This window comes from Drosophila navojoa, chromosome 4 (assembly GCF_054131105.1).
Source record: "Drosophila navojoa isolate 15081-1374.11 chromosome 4, UAZ_NAV_1.0, whole genome shotgun sequence".
Taxonomy (NCBI): Eukaryota; Metazoa; Arthropoda; class Insecta; order Diptera; family Drosophilidae; genus Drosophila; species Drosophila navojoa.
Genome location: NC_142892.1, coordinates 2,270,826 through 2,288,040, shown reverse-complemented (window position 1 = coordinate 2,288,040; position 17,215 = coordinate 2,270,826). Strand labels below are relative to the sequence as shown.

Here is a 17,215-nt window from a genome sequence, read left to right as displayed (position 1 = left end):
AATGTATGTGAGAGACAAATGGACGCCTTAAAGAACAGATAAACCTTACATTCCTATCGCTTACTGCTTTCCTAAGAACTAATCAACCAAACGGTAATTACAGTAGAAATTTTGTTGCTTTAATAATATACTCACTAACATCCTTACACCCTACAGTTATATGATTAACAATATATATATATATTTCCATAACCAGTTTTCATATAAAAGCCAAGTACAGAAACATTTATTACATAGAATAGAGTATTCATTATTCGATAAGCCCCACGTAAATGCTATATTTTCGTTGATCTACTTTATAGGCCAATCGAGTGACGAATCTAAGTTGTGACTAATCTGGACGCCAATTTGGTCAATCGTAAAAAAAATATATATTTTATGATTTTCATATCTAGAATCGATCCCAATTCTTGTGGGGGGCTTTTGCAGACCCAAAACCAATAACAACAAACACCATAAACCATATGCCGTCTTACATAGACAACTATACTACCAAGCATGTCTCTGGCCTATGTCGACATTTATAGTACACCTCAATAAAAAGTCTGTTTTGGCACCTGAACTTGAGCTGTCGCCCCCGGCGTGGCCTGCTATCGAAAGCAGAGATAATTTAATTATTCTAAGCATTAGAAAACCTGCAGCAACTTTTCGCAGGTTATCAGGAGGTATACGTCAAAGATAACTCGAGTATCATAATTAATTTCTTCAGTTCTTTTTTAATGCTCGCCCAAATGACCGAAAGGGGCTTATGTGGCCTTACGATCATGTGTGTGCCAAGTCTATATATCCTTTTGTATATACCCAAGGTGGGGTGTTGCGAGTCAATAATCAATAATCATTACCAGATATCATACCCTTCTCTAGTTAGAGTTATGAGTTATTAGGTGGCATCAAGATCTATTTCTATAAAACTAAAGTATCGTTTCGTATCTTACTAGAAGATAAGGCCTAGAATACAGTCTCTATTATTTTCTAGAACTATGCACTGAAAAACTTCCAGAGTTTTCTTCACTACAACTCAAACCCATTTTACTCTGTTGAGCGCGCATCGCGCAGTCAGTTTCTCCCAGCGGCAAGATTCTAGCTTGTTTTTCCATGTACTTCTTTTTTTTATTATATGAATTTTTTTTGTAAGCTACCCCGGCTTAGTTCTGCATGTCTTCTGGAAATCCACCGTCATAAATTAATTTTATTTATTTCTTGTGTTTTTTTTTTTTTTGTTTTTATTAAGAAGCATATTTATTATATATAAGATGTATGTAATACAATAATTTTTGTTGTTGTTTTTGTTGTCTGTCCGGTTGGTTGAATTTGTTTTTGTTTTCGGGTTTCTGGTTTTTTTTTTATATATTCATTTTATATAATCATATAAAACACTGAGCAGCTACAATACAAATATTGTGATAAAAACTTACAACATAACCTTTAATACATAAAAATACTTGCATAGTCTACAAATCGTATCGTTTTATCGGAGATGCCCTGTTCTTCCACTTTCCCTCTTCTCCATCGTCTTCCTCTTCCAATCCTGAGCAGTTCTTCTGCTGCTCGCTCGCTATCTATCTATCTCTTTCATCCCACAATTTGCTGTTCTCATGTTTTACATTTTATTTTTCGGTTTTACGCCTCATTGCGTTTTCATTTCGGTTGGTTTTTCTTTTAGTTTTCCGTTTTTACCCTATTAAAAATTTGTTTCTTTCCTCCTCTTTTCTTTCATGCTCATCATTTATTGATTTCATCTATGCCACGTATTCCGCTCAGTTGTTTTCACTCATTTGTTGATTTGTTTTGTATTTTCATAAATTTCTTTTCTTTTGTATCTTAGCTCGCGGCGTAGGCGGGTGTAGTTGGGTAGAACGTAGAACTGAGTGCATTTCGGATGGGACGGCAAACGAAAAAGTAAAAACAAATGAAATGCTTTAGACTGCGACTGGCGCCATCTAGCGTTGAAAATGTTTGCATGAGTTTCGTGTTCAGTTTCTCGCTTTTTTTTTGTTTTTGTTTTTTGTTTATATGCTTTTTTCACAAGATTTTGCTACTATGTTTTATGAGTTTTGTTTTTGCAGCGTTAATTACAATAGAAATTATGTATATATATTTTTTTTGCGTAATTAAAATTAAACATTTATTGTAAAAATCATATGTATATAAAAAAAGTTTGGGACGCGACATAAAAAATCGAGAAAATTGGTGAAAAAATATATAACTTTTGACTACAAATTTTATTTAGTTTATTCGTTTTTTTCGAGTATTTCTTTTCTTGTTTTTTTGGTTCGAATTTGTTTTAGAAAACATGTAAAGCAAAGACTAAGGGCGGGGCTGAAGTACAGCCCCTCCGGAAAATCATAAGAAACAATATTTAAACAAAGAATTTAACATATAATTTTTTTATGTTTTCTTTTTGTTATTTTTTTTTTTAGCTTTTTGTTTTTTTTGTTGTTATTTTATACACATCTTTATGATAGGGGCGGGGGCGTATATAATATATGTATATATATATTTATATAATTATAAGTAATAAATTTTCAATATTTTTTTATTTAATTATTTGCACACATGAATAAAAAATTACTATTTGCAATCATATTTATATAAAAAATAAACTTAATTATCAGCAGCGGTCCCTCATTCTTCTGTCGTCACCTGGTCACAATCCTAAGCAACACCATACTACATATATCATATATCCATATCCATATGTCATATCATATCATATCATATCATATTATATCTGTATATATCCGCCGCCATATATTCCTTTCATTTTATACTTTAAGCTTAATAAATTTTGGAAGAGTAAACAATACCATCGAGTTGCAATTGTTGCTGCATTATGCATTATGTCGGACTGTGTGTGTGTGTGTGTGTTTGTGTAGGTGTAGGTGTGTGAGTGTACAAGTGTCGAGGCGAGTGAGTGTGTGTGTGTGTTTGTATGGGGTGTATTATATAGATCGCTTCAATGAAAACTAATGGTTAATGCGTATTTTATGCTGTTCTACACCTCCTTCTCACCCAAACTCCTCTACTCTCATCTACTCTCTGTCCCCTTCCTTCACTTCACTTTGATTTACTTTTCATTCGAGTTTCTTTAACTAATTTGTTTTCATTTCTTATACGTATAAACTTTTATAATTTTATACTAAATGTTTTTACCGTTTTGCTTTTCTTTCTCTTTTTTTGTGATTTTTTCTTCTTTTTACTTTGTATATATATAAAAAAAGATGTCCAAAGTTTCTTTTAAGTTACGTTATTGTATATACGTTTTTTTTTTTATATTTATTTTTTTAGAGTGGATCCTTTTCTTAACTTGGTTTTTTTTTTGCCTGTTTTGCTTTACAGTTGTCCTATGCTTTAAATGATTTTCTTTTTTTGAATGTTAATATATGAGCGCAGTGCGCTAATCAGCGCTTTTACCATATACATATATATATGTATAAATATATATATGTATATATATATACTATATAGATATAGTAATAGTATCGTACTATGTATATATGTGGGGGGGTGTGTTTTGTTTTGTTTGTTTGCCTTCCATCCTTTTGCTTGATCATCGCCTATATATATATATATGGAAAGATATATATGTGGATGTTTACTTTGTTTCCTCCTTTTCTTTGTTCTCCTCGGTCGATTCCTTCTCGTTCGACTAGAGAGGGAGATAATCAATCCATTAGTTTTGCATATAAATTAAGAATTTATTTTGAGTTTACCTTGTCCTTCTCCAACTCCTTCTCGATCTTATCGCCCTCGGTGCCTTCCTGCTCGTTCGATTTCTCTTGCTCGCCGCCTTCCTTGCCCTCCTTGGTCTCGGGTCTGTTGGGAGAGTTCGAAAGCCAAATTAGATTTATCCCTGATATAAATAACTATTTATAGGTTCTACTCACTCTGGCTTGGGAATGTGCGCATTGAGATCCAGCTTTGTGCAAATCTCATCCCAGTCGGGGAAGCACTTGTCCTTCATGCGCGAAACATGGCCAATCAAGTTGGGACACTTCTCGGTCATATAGTCGCGCAATGGATACGTAATATCCTTGGATAGATAGTGCAACTGCGACAGCACTGCAAAGGCAACCACATCCAATGTGGTTGGCTCATCGCCAAAGAAGAACGGCTTGCAGTCGAGCATCTCGCTGAGCACTTTAAGATCATTTTTGCCAAACTCTTCGATCTCCTCGGCGCTATGGACACCAATGCCATGCGCCTTTAGCTTTTTCGTGCCCTGGAACCACTTGTTGTGTTGAATATGCGGTATTCGATTCATAGTTTTTTTTTTGTTTTTTTTTTTTTTTTTTGTGTGTTTAAATATAAATGCAAAATGCAATATTGGATGCACAACGGGAGTTTTTTTTTGTTAAGGGTAGTTACATATACATATATGTTATATACACATATATATGTTTGTATATATAACGCACACACATATAGAGATGTTAGCGGTAGTGGTGGTGGTGGTAGTAGTAGTAGTAGTAGTGGTAGTAGTAGTAGAGGGTAAACCAACCATCGAACAAATCAACATAAAAATATATGTAATAAAAGAAACGAAAAAAAGAGAAAAAACACCATGCAAGAGTTAGTGATAATGAATGAAATGGAATTTCGATAATAGCTAATTTGTAGTTCTTTTTTTCATTTCTTGTTGATATTGTACGATTGCAGCATCTCTTCTCCGGTTGAACGTTAGATACATATCTTATAGTAAACTATATCTCGTAGGCATCTTGTATATAGATCTAGGATCATTTACTCTGGAAGTTCATTCATCTATTTATGTATATGGAGAGTATAAGCTCTAATTGTCTGCCTAACCACTTGGGATGCGTTATCTATCTACATTTAAGCACCTAGATATATAGAATATCTGTTAAATCAACTTTCCTTTGGGTATTCATAGAGGCGAATGTGCTGGGATAGCAGTGAATGGGCAACGTATATAAGTTTTCTTACATCCTATATATAATACATATAGACACTACAAGAACACATATCTAGTTTGGCAACTATATTAAAGAAAACTTGTAGAAATCTAGATATTTAATTATATGAAATTGAAGGTGTATTAAAAAAGTCTTACTAATAACTATATAAGAAAGAATTATATAAAAATTTCTACAGCATTATAAATCAATTATAAAATATAATGATTTATAGTGTAACAAAAAATATCAATAGGAAATATATATATAAATATATCGACATGAAATATATGCAGTGTATATCAACTATAGCATATATAGCTTGCATCACATTTAAATACGATATGTTATACAGCTGTTACTCACTAATAGCCAATAACTGATAAGCTTGCAAGCATTTTAACTATATTATATAGTTTTTATGGAATTGCATTATCAGCATTCTGAGAATTCTGTTCACACTATAAATAATCCAGAAAACTCTTTTCTATAAATTGCTCATTTAACAACAAATATATCAATTACCAAACAACTACAAAAATATATATAGACGCTGCAATGGTATTAAATATTCGGCCAACGAAAAGAAAAACTTAGTGACAAGTGAAGTATTTTTTGTTGTTGTTATGGTTGTCGATTGTGGCATTTGTATATTTTTTTAGAATTGGGTTATATGAGAGGCTACGCTGAGCATAAACAAAAAAGGAGCGCAGGCACCATTATTGTTTATGATATATATACATATATGAAGAGGTGATATATACATATATCTCTATATCTACTATTATAAACAATATGAGTAAAAACGTTGCTTTGGTTCTAGTTCCGCTGCCTGTTTCTGCTTATCTGAATCTGGCTCTAGCGTCAATGTGTGCGTGTGTGAGGGTTTGCCTTTGGGTTTGGGTTTAGCTGGTATTAGTGTTAGTTGGAGGTGCAACACAATACGATTCGTCGAGCGACTCCAAATTTGCTGGCAACTTCTGTTTATTTACAGAGGCGAGAGAGAGAGACGAATAAAATGTCAGAACCAGCCGGAAAACCCGACTCGAGTTCCTAAATAAACATTACGCTGAAGTTATTTGAACAGAAAATGTTGTTTTGATGCAAGCTACGTATTTGTTGAAATCAACTGAATATTTCAGGAATTTGCAGTTTTCTATTTGGTTCGATACACAATCAATAATTTTGATCAGTTTCCAGATTTCATCAAATTGAATTTTTCTAATTTTCTAATAGCTATTTAAAAATTTTCTAACTAGTTTTGGTTGCAATCTCTACAAGCTACAATTTCTATTTGGGTATTTCGAGCTTCAAACTTTCCAATTTTCTATTGTTTTCTAGAGCAAAATTACCTTACGACCGAATGTGATCTTGAAGAAGAAGTTCAAAATCGAGTTGGGCAAACGTAGGCCGAGCGCATGCTGCAAATTCACTTTGTAGCCCTTGAGTACGTTATCGGGATACTTGGCGCGCCAGTAGAAGATGATCCAAATCAAATGATTCTCCAACATGGCAATTGTGGCATACGAAACATTGCGCTGTTCGGCAGTTAGTCCGGCATCCAAGTTCTTGTCATATTTAGCCGATAGCTCCTTGATAATGATGGCCGAATCAGCAATTTCCTCGCCATTCAGCTCGATGAAAGGCAATTGACCCTTCTTGGAACGGAAACGCATCTTATGATCCACATTCTGGAAAGTACAAACAGAATCAAAATGTATTTATATTTATGTATGTATATTAAGCTTTAATCGGTATACGGAAATTAAATGAAATGATGAGTAATCCCTGTTGCTGATTGAGGTTTTTCATTCAAAATAAGTTTTTCCATATCTCGCATTCCAATTCATCATTGCGAACATACACACATACATATACATACTTGGGTATGTGTGATTGTGTGTGTAGAGCATGACTAATGTGCTTGTAATGTAGTTCAATCTCTTGCTCCCACGCGACCCGGCACAGCCTTATTTTTAACATTCCGGCCGCTAGATGGCGCTCATGACATACATAGACCTATGTACATACATAAACGTATATACACACGTACACACTTATGTATGTATGCCAAAGCGAGAGATGCTGCTGCCGGGCCCGGCTGCCTGCCGAAACAACCACTAGAAAAAGCTGTACCGAAAAATCAACCAACACCCAACTACCCCCACTGTGCGCGCACTCACTCACGCACACTGTTTGTAAAATTACACACAGACGAACGCACACGGCGAAGAGGAGGAGTTGGAAAATTTCCAATTGCCGCTTTTTGAATTTGGCATATTCCAGTGTCAAAGCTGCCGTTGCTGTTGCCTTTCCCGCCACCATCCAGTATGTTCACGTACAATATGCATGCGCCGTTAACCGTTACAAAAAAAGTGACAGTTATGTCCGGCACAATTTGAGTAACCACTCGCATGTGTGTGCATGTGTGCGTATGCATATTATTTCTAATTAGAAATTGTCCACAACAAAAGCGAACATTCATATCAGGGCGTAGCATATTTCATGCTTTGGCGCGGAGGGCAACAAACAGGGCAAACTGGCAGGCAGGGTGTGGTTGCACACACACACACACACAGACACACACGCATAGACACAAGGCGAATACAGTAAGAGACAGAGAGAAAGAGAGTGCGTCAGAGGGCGAGAGAGCAAAGAGATTATACTTTCCAGCAGCAGCAGCAGAAGCATCGGCGTTGCCCAGGCTGAAAAGGGTGGAGTCCGAGTCGTCGTCGCCGTCGACACATTTAATTCCAATGATCCACAAAAAGGCTGCCTCAAAAATATGGAAGACGCTGCCCCAATCCAAACCCTGCCTCAAACGACGCGCGCATAACTGTTGTTGTTGCAGCATAAGCTGAGGGCAGCGACTGCGTTTGCCGGCGACGCATTGTCGCTACACAATGCAAATGTTTATTTTTTATTAAATCATTATGCCAATTAAGCGGCGACGGAGCTCAATTTTGGCGCAGTGTAGTGTGTGTGTAGAGTTTTTGCATTGGCAACAACAATTGGATGCATGTTAAAAAGACACGACAAAAGTGAACAAGAACAAGAACAGGGCAGCACAACAACAACAATAACAGCCGACCAACACGCCATGCAATTATGCAGTATGCGTATATATGTATGTGTGTATGTGTGTGTAAGTGAGTAAGTTGGAAATCCACACCCTGCTTAAAGCACAAAGAGCGAAGTTTTACCAGCGAGAGTGAGACGTGAAGAGAGAGGGAGAGAGAAAGAAGCTAGAACATGCGAGCGAACGAGTGAGCAGCAACAAAGGCAGTGACTGTCGCCGCAGCCGTTGCAGTTATTGCATATGTATGCTCGCTCTTTGTTTTAACGCAAATATGCGGCTATTAATTAAAATATAAAAACACACACACACACACACATACAAGAATAACAATAACAACAACGAGTAACGTTTGACTGCATTTGTCGTTGGCATTTTATAAAAGAAATACAACAAATAAAATGCAAAACTCCACTTCCCCTGACACGCACACACACATGCCAGCTACTGCTGCACACACTCGCACGTACAGTTGTACTCGGAGAGTTGCCAGACCGTGCCGACGCGTCAACACTTTGTGTTGGCAATATGGCAAGGCGCGCGCGAACATTTGAATAATTGTGAATTGGAAAAACGGATGTGTTTGTGTTGGCTTTTTGCGCCGCAATTTCAACAAATGAATTGAAAATGGAAATTTATGCACGCACAACCACAGCAGCAACAACAGCAGCAATAGCAACAGTAGTGCATATATTGAAAAAGTGAATTAATTGCACAATATACATGCATAAATACGCTTACGAATGGCGGTCACATTGGAATGCCAATGGAATGCTATGCGGGCGGCACTAAGCAGAAGCAGCCGCGCCTACTTGAATGCGCTCGTTGCTTGTGCTGCTATTACTGTTGTTGTTGTTGTTGTTTTAGCTGGCGTTGTTAATGATTTCGACACGCTTGTGGTGTGAAAAAATATGCGTTTGGTTTATCACCCGTCTCCTGCTGCTGCTGCTGCTGCTGCTGCATTTGTTTATTTTTGGGCAAGGCAAAATGTGCGCCTGCCTCTTAATGTATACAAAATGCAGCAATGCGTTTACAATAACAACAACGACAACAACAGTGGAAAGGGTCAGAGGATGGGGGCGCCGCATTTAACTAAAGTGAAGTCGATTTCATGAAACGCGCCCTGTTTCATCAGCGTGATTAATGAAAATGTCAAAGGTCCGCGTTTCATTCCATTTCAGTTTGTTGAACTCTACACACAAGCTCTTATCACAAAGCGGAACAAAATGGAAAGTGCGCTGCGACTGCGTACACATTGCACGCACACATGCACACATATCTGTGACGCATTGTCAATCATAATTGCCAGAGCTATGGCGAAGGCAACGGCGACGGCAGCTGCCACTACTTTCCAATGCAGCCCAAATGACGAGCGATAAATCAATTCAATGAGCCGCAGTTGCGGCAGTAGCACAGCATATGGCAAAAGCTGCTGGCGCATTATCAGCTTATGGGAAGGGAATTTCATCTCGCGCGCCCAACTACTTGAGCATCAATTAACATTCTTACAGCTCGCACACACTCATGACTCGACCCCTATAAACGCCCCTCCCCGTCACTCTATCATTCGCCCTCACGCTCCTTGACGGACCCCCGCGCACTCATTAAGCCATGTAATTAATAAGATTAAAAAAATAAAAAATCAACAATTGCGCCGACGACGTTGCTTCTGCTGCCGCCTAGGGCCGCACCCATTTTTTTTTTTCGTATAAGTCTATATGAAGGAAAATATATGCAAAACGCATCGCGCGCGCGCCTAAAACTTTGAAACTTTTGGAGCGTCGCGAGCGCTGTTAATGGACAGGGGGATAGACAGCATGGACGATGTACAGCGGAAAGTGGACAGTGGGCACATTTATTTGTCTAGCTGGGCTACTTAAAGATAAGGCGCAGTAATAGGAGTGGGGTAAGCTGAGCAGCAGCAGCAATAATTTTTTTTATTAAAAGCAATTACAAAACGGGCACAAAACGGGGCTTGGAATTTTTGTGCAAGGCAAAGACAGAGACTGAAAGAAAGAAAAAAAAAAAAACAACTAAATGAAGCAGAGCGCTGCAGCTGCAGCGAGCAGCAGCAGCAACAAAGACAAAGACCGGAGCATTAAAATGGGAGCCGTTTCTGCTGTGAGAGCAAGAGCACAAATGAGAGAGAGAGTGAGAGCCAGCTCGAGTGCCAAGTGCAAAATTTGAAGCACAACTTCGCATTAGGGAAGGGTGAGGGAGTGTGTTGTGTCTCCGTATGTGTGTGTCGGTATATACATATATGTATGTGAGTGTCAGTGGAGTATAAAGCACAACTTGAGAGAGAGAGTAGCGGCGAGACGTTGACAACGAAACGGCAGCTAGGCAGAGGCCAGGCACAGCGCAGCGCAGCGGCGTCGGCGCACACACAAATTTTATGTATACGCTGTTTTATGTAGACGCACACACACACACGAACACATACACATGAACGGACAGGAATAAAATCCAGCAGCAGCAGCAGCAACAACAAAACGCCTGGCCTGGCCTGGCTCGCTACAGGTTCAAATATGAGTACACACACACATACAGCCACGCATTGGAAGTCTGCCTGTATGCGTATATATGTGTGTGTGTGTGTGTTGTTTGCCGGGATAGAAAGAAAAGGCAATGCTAAATGTATCCCTTTTCAGCGTATGCTGGTCTATAGGGCGCGGTGCGCGGGCAGGTCACAGGCTTAGCACACAATCATGGCGGTTTTTATGTATGAGTGTGCGTGTGCCTGTGCCTGCGCCTGCATATGTGTGTGTGGAAAAAATCTCTACCGCAAAAATACATACATGTGTGTATGGAAAAAAAAAAAAATTTATGATGAAAAACCCGCCAGGGAAATGGGAAAATCATGTTAAATTTTAAATATGTTAGCGAAATGTATATATAGAAATTATGATGCTGGAATGGCATACGGGAATATGGAAAGTAACCTACCTCGTACTTGAGCCCCACCAGACGCAGCCAAGTCTCCACTTTCAGGCAATACGGTGAGAGAGACGGCAGCAGGGGAGTGCGTGAAAATTGATACAGATAAATGATGTCCTTCTCAAAATTGGTCTTGTGCACATTGAACTTTTGTGCTGGCGCTTCGGATTTGGCTGGGGCAGCGACGGCGGCAGCATCGCCACCATCTTTCTTCGCATCGGCAGCGGCGGCTCCATCGGCAGCACCAGCGGCTGGCGACGCCTTCGCATCCTCTTTGTTGTTGTCTTGGGCGTTAGCGGCGGCCGCGTTCTCAGCGACGGCAGCGGCAGCGGCGACAGGCTCGGCAGCAGGTTTTTCCGCCTGCTCAGCAGCAGCGTTCTCTGTTGTTGCTGCTGCTGCGGCTACTGCAGGCGTTTCCTCAGCGGGTATTTGAGCTACTTCGGTTGCCATTTTCTTTCTTTTTTTTACTTATTAATCTTTAAATTTCTTCTTCAAATCGAAGTTGCGCTTTCTTTCAAAAATCTTCACACTTTTCCTTGTTCAAATGCACGCACACACATACACATTCACGGATACGGGGCACGAGCACATATACAGGAGAGACAGAAAGAGAGACGAAGTCGCAGTCGCAGTCGAAGAGTCAAACCACCACTACAGTTTTTCAAAAAATGCACCACACAATTTGCGCACAATTAAAAGGTACCGCACCAACCAGACGCAACCGCTCACAAAACAAAACTGAACGGTAAATTTCCATTTCAATATTTTCCAGCCATGGTAACATTCTCGCAGTGTTGCTCAGACAAATCTATCGGTTTATTGCTGTTAGCTCAGTTAGCACTGTTGTTAACAGCTCACACACAACACACTTTCCAGCACTTGTTCATAGTTTTCACAAACAAAGCGCGTCGGTGGGACTGTTCTCGACTTAAATTTATAGCAAAAGTAATTTACGCTAACTAATTGGGGCTTTTAACAATGGGAGCTGCATTGGGCCTTTGTTCAGCGGCGCAGGTGCGTATTTGCCAAGCAACGTGATATCTGCTTGGCTTGTGAAAACAAATTGCGCATATGCCAAACAACTGCATCAAAATCGATTGTCAGTGCTGACAGCTGCTGCGGTATTCTAGCTGGAAAGTGAGACAGCAAAAGCGTACTCACAAATTGGATAAAAATAGCTAATGGCCACAGAATCGATGCTCAGTGGTGGCATTTTTGGTGGTTGAATGCTTAGGATGCGATTATATTTTTGATTTTTAAATCTTCTTCCAGTGTGCGCTCTGCTGCACGGGCACGGCTGCCAGCATGTGCTGCTCTGCCTGCCCCACCTGCAAGAACTCCTCGTCATCCCGTTTTATGTACGCCTTCATGTTGCTCGTAGGCACAATTCTTGGTGCCATTGCCCTCTCGCCTGGCCTGCAGGACACGCTGAAGAAGCTGCCATTTTGCGTCAACTCCACCTCGACAATTAGCTCCACGACTATAGGCGCCTTATCGGGCGGCTCTTTGCAACTGGACTGTGAATATGCTCTGGGCTATATGGCTGTCTATCGGCTCTGCTTTGGTCTCGCCTGCTTCTTTACTCTGATGGCCGTCATCATGCTGGGCGTGAAGAGCTCCAGGGATCCGCGCTCGCACATTCAAAACGAATTTTGGCCTTTGAAGTTTTTGATTTGCTTTGGCGCCTCGATTGCGGCCATTTTCATACCGGATGGATCCTTCGGACCGGCCATGATGTGGGTGGGTTTGATTGGTGGACTGGCCTTCATACTCGTCCAGCTGGTTATCATCGTGGACTTTGCCCATAGCGTGGCTGAGAATTGGATTGGTAAGCAAAACTGGTTGAATTGAGGCGTGATTGAGGGATTGATTAGTGAACATATGGAAGCGGCTTAGGGCGTCTTTGAGGTAGAACTGATTGATGATAACCATATGGTAGAGGATTAGGCAGTAAGACGGCTTATCTAAGCATGATTGATTGACAGCTAACATGTAGACGGTACTCAGATTTGATTGGTTGACTGATGGACGACATATTTAACTGATTGATGATAAGCATATGGAGAGTAATGTTTAGAGTTGATTGAGTAGAGAGTAGAGGCTCTCCGGACTGATGCTGTTCCACTTTCTCCCTTTTCTCCTATATAATTTCTCCTTTTATTTACAGAGAATGCAGAGAACAATCGCGGCTATTATTATGCATTGGCAAGCGTCACTCTCCTCAGTTATATTGCTTCCCTCACTGGCATTACTTTGCTCTACATCTACTTTACCACAGTGAGTATATGCATTAATTACTCTCTCCATGTCTACTAAAGTAAAACATTTCTCTCTCTTCTAGTCGACTGGCTGCGGCATCAACAAGTTCTTCATCTCCATAAATCTCATACTCTGCTTGGTCATCAGCGTTTTGTCGGTGTTGCCGGCTGTGCAGGAACGTTTGCCACATTCGGGCTTGTTGCAGAGCTCATTGGTTACCTTGTACACCGTCTACTTGACCTGGTCCGCTGTGGCCAATAATCCGGGTTGGTCCACTGATTTAAGCACTCCTATACTTTCGAGTTTTTAATTGCTGTCATTTTGCAGAGAAGGCCTGCAATCCGGGCATGTTTGGCTTGATGGATGGATTGCCCAATATTACCACAACCGTTGCACCCTCCCCCCACAACTCGAAGGTCACTTTCGATACGACTAATATAATTGGCTTAGTGGTTTGGTTGCTCTGCATCCTCTACAATTGCTTCAGCTCGGCTGTGAAGGTCTCCAACATCAACAATGACAACAGCGAGAAACGTGGTACGTGATTAGAAGTCAGTGTGACCTTGCGAAAGATAATGCAGTTGAGAATCAGTTGGGAATATGGCTTAATTAGATATAGTCTGTGTACTAAGAGCTGATATTGTTCAGATTTGTCTGTCTGCATAACTGCGTGTTATGCAAGAGTTTGTTAATCATTTGTTAACTCGCCTCTTGGTAACAGAAGATCAATGCCATCCATGTCACTCACTTGGCTCTCTGCATACGATTCAGAAGATCCACATGCAGACAGAGTCTTATCAACTTCATATCTGTAATATCTGTAATCTAATCTCATATCCACTGCATATCTCTCGGCAAGGGCATTTGGCAACTTCGGCTACGGCCGCAGTTTAAGTGTTTTCTTTGTTCTTCTGTCTCGCACATGGCACAGTTTCATGGTCTCTCTGTCCTACAGTTCCATAAGTGTTAATCCTAATCCACAGCTTCATTCACATTTCAATATCACATTTATTGTTGGCTAACTACTGAACTAACACATTTTTCTCTATTTTCAATTATTTTTATTGAAACACTCTTATTTTGCTGTATTATATATATCTCTATCTATATATATCAAACACTCCACTAACCAACGTTGATTTTGGGCCTTTGGGTTACGAAACTGTGCACCATATGCCGACAACCCCATATAACTAATATAGTTTTAACAGAAGCTCTATCAGACACAGAGACCGGAGCCGCTGGCGAGAAGCCCAACACGGACAACGAGACGGAGTCCGTCAGCTACAGTTGGTCCGCATTCCACACTGTCCTCGTCTGCGGTAAGCTCATGGAATAAAAATTGATGGAGTCTCTGCTATATAGATGTCATATCTCTGCACAGCTTCCCTCTACGTCATGATGACCTTGACCAATTGGTATAAGCCCAATTCGGATATAGAGCTGATCAACGGCAATGAGGCTTCCATGTGGGTCAAGATCATATCCAGCTGGCTAGGCGTCTTCATCTATGGCTGGAGTCTTGTCGCACCCATTGTGCTCTCCAATCGGGACTTTAGCTAAACAGTATTACCCTCAAATATATATACCCAACTATACTATATATATATATATATATATGAATAATAACAAGTAGGCGTGGTCTATTAAGAAAGTCCGGATAATGCCAAATTTGCAAAACGGAGCGGTGCTTAAGCAGATAACTTTAAATGCTACGATTACTCATTTCATCTTAAATCTTAATCTTCACAAATATAACAATTATAATTATCTAGTCAAAGAGTCTTTGTTGTCTATTGCTGCAGCTGCAGCTGCTTCTGCTTATCCAGGCTCTCCTGCAAACGCTGCAGCACCACATCTTTGCCCAGTATCTCCATCATTTCCGCAACGCCTGGTCCTTCCTGCAGTCCGCTCAAGGCTCCGCGCAGAGTTTTCATTAGCGCTGGGAATTTGATGGACGCCGCTTTGGCAAAGCCTTTGAGGAGCTCATTCAGCTGATCCTTGTGAAAGTTGGACTCGGCCTGCAGTTGCTGCAGCAGCTGTTGCCATTGGGCCGGACTCAATTCCTTGAGCACAACTTGAGTGGGCTTGACCCACAAGAAACTCAGCTTGCTGCTGGTTAAATCCTGCAGCAAGGTCAAACGCTGTGCTGACCAATGGAGCACTGCCTCAATATGGGATTCAGCTAGGTCCAAGTCGGAGCTGTTTTGCATCAAGAGAGAAGTGCATGAGGAAAACTTGATTGACATTGCACAGAGAACTCACTGATCTGGATAGGCTTCTTGGACGAGCTGCTGCACATGTGCCACGAGCTGTTTGCGCTTGAGCGGATCAGCTAGACGTGCCGTCAGCTCCAGTTGATTGTAGTCATTGAGCAGCTCGGCATTCAGGCGACTGGGATGGGCATTGACGCGCTCCAAACGGAATTGCTCTGCGAGACTCTGCATGGAGTAGAGCTGAGGCTTGCTGTGGCTTCGATGCTCAAAGCCGCCGCCGGCCGAGATGATGTAATTAATCAGCGCAGTGGGAAAGTAGCCGCGATCCCTGAACTGCTTGATGCCAATGTCGCCTTGGCGCTTGCTCAGCTTGCTGCCATCCGCGTTGACCAGCAGCGGCAGATGACCAAACTGTGGTGGCTGCCAGTCGAAGGCTCTAAGGAGGAAGATGAGAGCAGAGCTTGTAATAGAAATACATTTCTATACAATTGGAATCTCACTTGTAGAGCAGTAAATGCTTCGTCGTTGAGATTTGCCATTCCACGCCGCGCAGCACATGCGTTATGCCCATCAGGTGATCGTCGACCACATTGGCCAAATGGTACGTGGGATACAAATCGCTCTTCATGATAACAGGATCACCTTCTGTTTCGCTCACATTGTGCTGGACGCTGCCATAGATGAGATCCTGGAGCGGCTCCTCGTGCGACGTCAGCTTAAAGCGTATGCAGTAGGGAGCTCCTTTGTCCAGCTGCTGCTGCACCTGCTCTGGCGTTAGGTGGCGGCACTTGTTGTCGTAACGCGGCACCTGACGGGTCCGCAGCGCATCCTTACGTAACAGATCCAAGCGACGCTCCGTGCAGAAGCAGCGATAGGCGCTGCCATTCTCTAGTAGGCGCTCCACAGCTTGGCTATAAACATATATAAAGCTGTAAATTGATGGATATGATATATTTATAAAAATAGCCTTTCACCTATACAGCTCCCTGCGCTGGCTCTGAATGTAAGGTCCATGTGCTCCTCCAAATCCCGGTCCCTCGTCTATTTCAATGCCTGCCCACAGCAGATCTTCAATGAGGCGCTCTGTGGCGCCCGGCACCAGCCGCGTTTGATCTGTATCCTCGATGCGGAGCAGGAATTTGCCGCCGGAATGCCGAGCAAATAAATAATTATATAGAGCAGTTCGTAGACCACCTAAATGCAGGTAGCCCGTGGGGCTTGGAGCAAAGCGTACGCGCACCTCGCTGTGACAGAGCCTGTGAGTGGCCCGGAGGCACTGCCTCAGAGTCCTTACACTTCGTACACTAAACATTTTCAGTTAAAATCAACTAAAATAAAAACAATATGTGCAGCAAAATGTTTGTTTATGTTTAAAGCGGCTCTTCAGCTGATCGAGCTGCCAGATGATTGTGCAGAAACAGAGATGACATCGTGTCGTGCGTATAAATTTGCTCGCGATGCAAACGATTTCCTCAAAGAAATTCCTCTGTCTTTAATGCTTACCTGAACGGCCTTCAAAATATTTGCACGAACTTCACTTTATTACACTGCGCGATTGAAGAAATGCTGCAGCTGCTTCCGTTTATATAGGAAGACTTTCACTCTCACACTAGGTCGCACTCAATTAGTGAGCCCGGCAGTAGGTAGCAATCGTTGCTCTTGAGCTTAAAGTGAGAGATGGGCTGGGAGGCTGTCAGAGAGTCAGATATACACACAGACACACGAACAGATACATACATATATGCAACCAATACGCATTTCCAATGGGTCTAGCTTGAAATAGGCTAAGTTCGCAACACTGAATATGAGTT

The 17,215-nt window shown here is 41.3% G+C and overlaps 3 protein-coding genes across 6 annotated transcripts; 1 reads left to right on the top strand and 2 right to left on the bottom strand.

Moving 5' to 3' along the window:
• Positions 1 to 1,598: 1,598 nt before the first annotated feature.
• fax (failed axon connections) lies at positions 1,599 to 11,686 on the bottom strand. Of its 2 annotated transcripts, none has more exons than XM_030383652.2 (5): positions 10,939 to 11,686; positions 6,269 to 6,607; positions 3,888 to 4,231; positions 3,714 to 3,816; positions 1,599 to 3,649 (listed from the first exon to the last, which is right to left on the bottom strand). In XM_030383652.2, exons 1-5 carry the CDS (start codon positions 11,377 to 11,379, stop codon positions 3,596 to 3,598), a joined length of 1,281 nt encoding a protein of 426 aa, XP_030239512.1. In that variant the 5' UTR covers positions 11,380 to 11,686; the 3' UTR covers positions 1,599 to 3,595. The 2 variants fall into 2 exon arrangements, with proteins under 2 accessions (XP_030239512.1, XP_030239513.1); XM_030383653.2 differs by having other exon boundaries at positions 3,888 to 4,222.
• A 92-nt stretch (positions 11,687 to 11,778) lies between these two features.
• Positions 11,779 to 14,968, top strand: Serinc (serine incorporator TMS1). Of its 3 annotated transcripts, none has more exons than XM_030383651.2 (7): positions 11,779 to 11,943; positions 12,202 to 12,757; positions 13,097 to 13,206; positions 13,271 to 13,454; positions 13,516 to 13,725; positions 14,412 to 14,510; positions 14,573 to 14,968. In XM_030383651.2, the coding sequence occupies exons 1-7, from the start codon at positions 11,908 to 11,910 to the stop codon at positions 14,749 to 14,751; spliced, it is 1,374 nt and encodes a 457-aa protein (XP_030239511.1). In that variant the 5' UTR covers positions 11,779 to 11,907; the 3' UTR covers positions 14,752 to 14,968. The 3 variants fall into 3 exon arrangements, with proteins under 3 accessions (XP_030239511.1, XP_017954990.2, XP_030239510.1); XM_018099501.3 differs by having other exon boundaries at positions 14,400 to 14,510; XM_030383650.2 differs by having other exon boundaries at positions 14,391 to 14,510.
• GluRS-m (putative glutamate--tRNA ligase, mitochondrial) lies at positions 14,893 to 16,839 on the bottom strand. Its single transcript, XM_018100605.3, has 4 exons — positions 16,379 to 16,839; positions 15,905 to 16,315; positions 15,454 to 15,840; positions 14,893 to 15,390 (listed from the first exon to the last, which is right to left on the bottom strand). Exons 1-4 carry the CDS (start codon positions 16,714 to 16,716, stop codon positions 14,982 to 14,984), a joined length of 1,545 nt encoding a protein of 514 aa, XP_017956094.1. The 5' UTR covers positions 16,717 to 16,839; the 3' UTR covers positions 14,893 to 14,981.
• Positions 16,840 to 17,215: the final 376 nt, after the last annotated feature.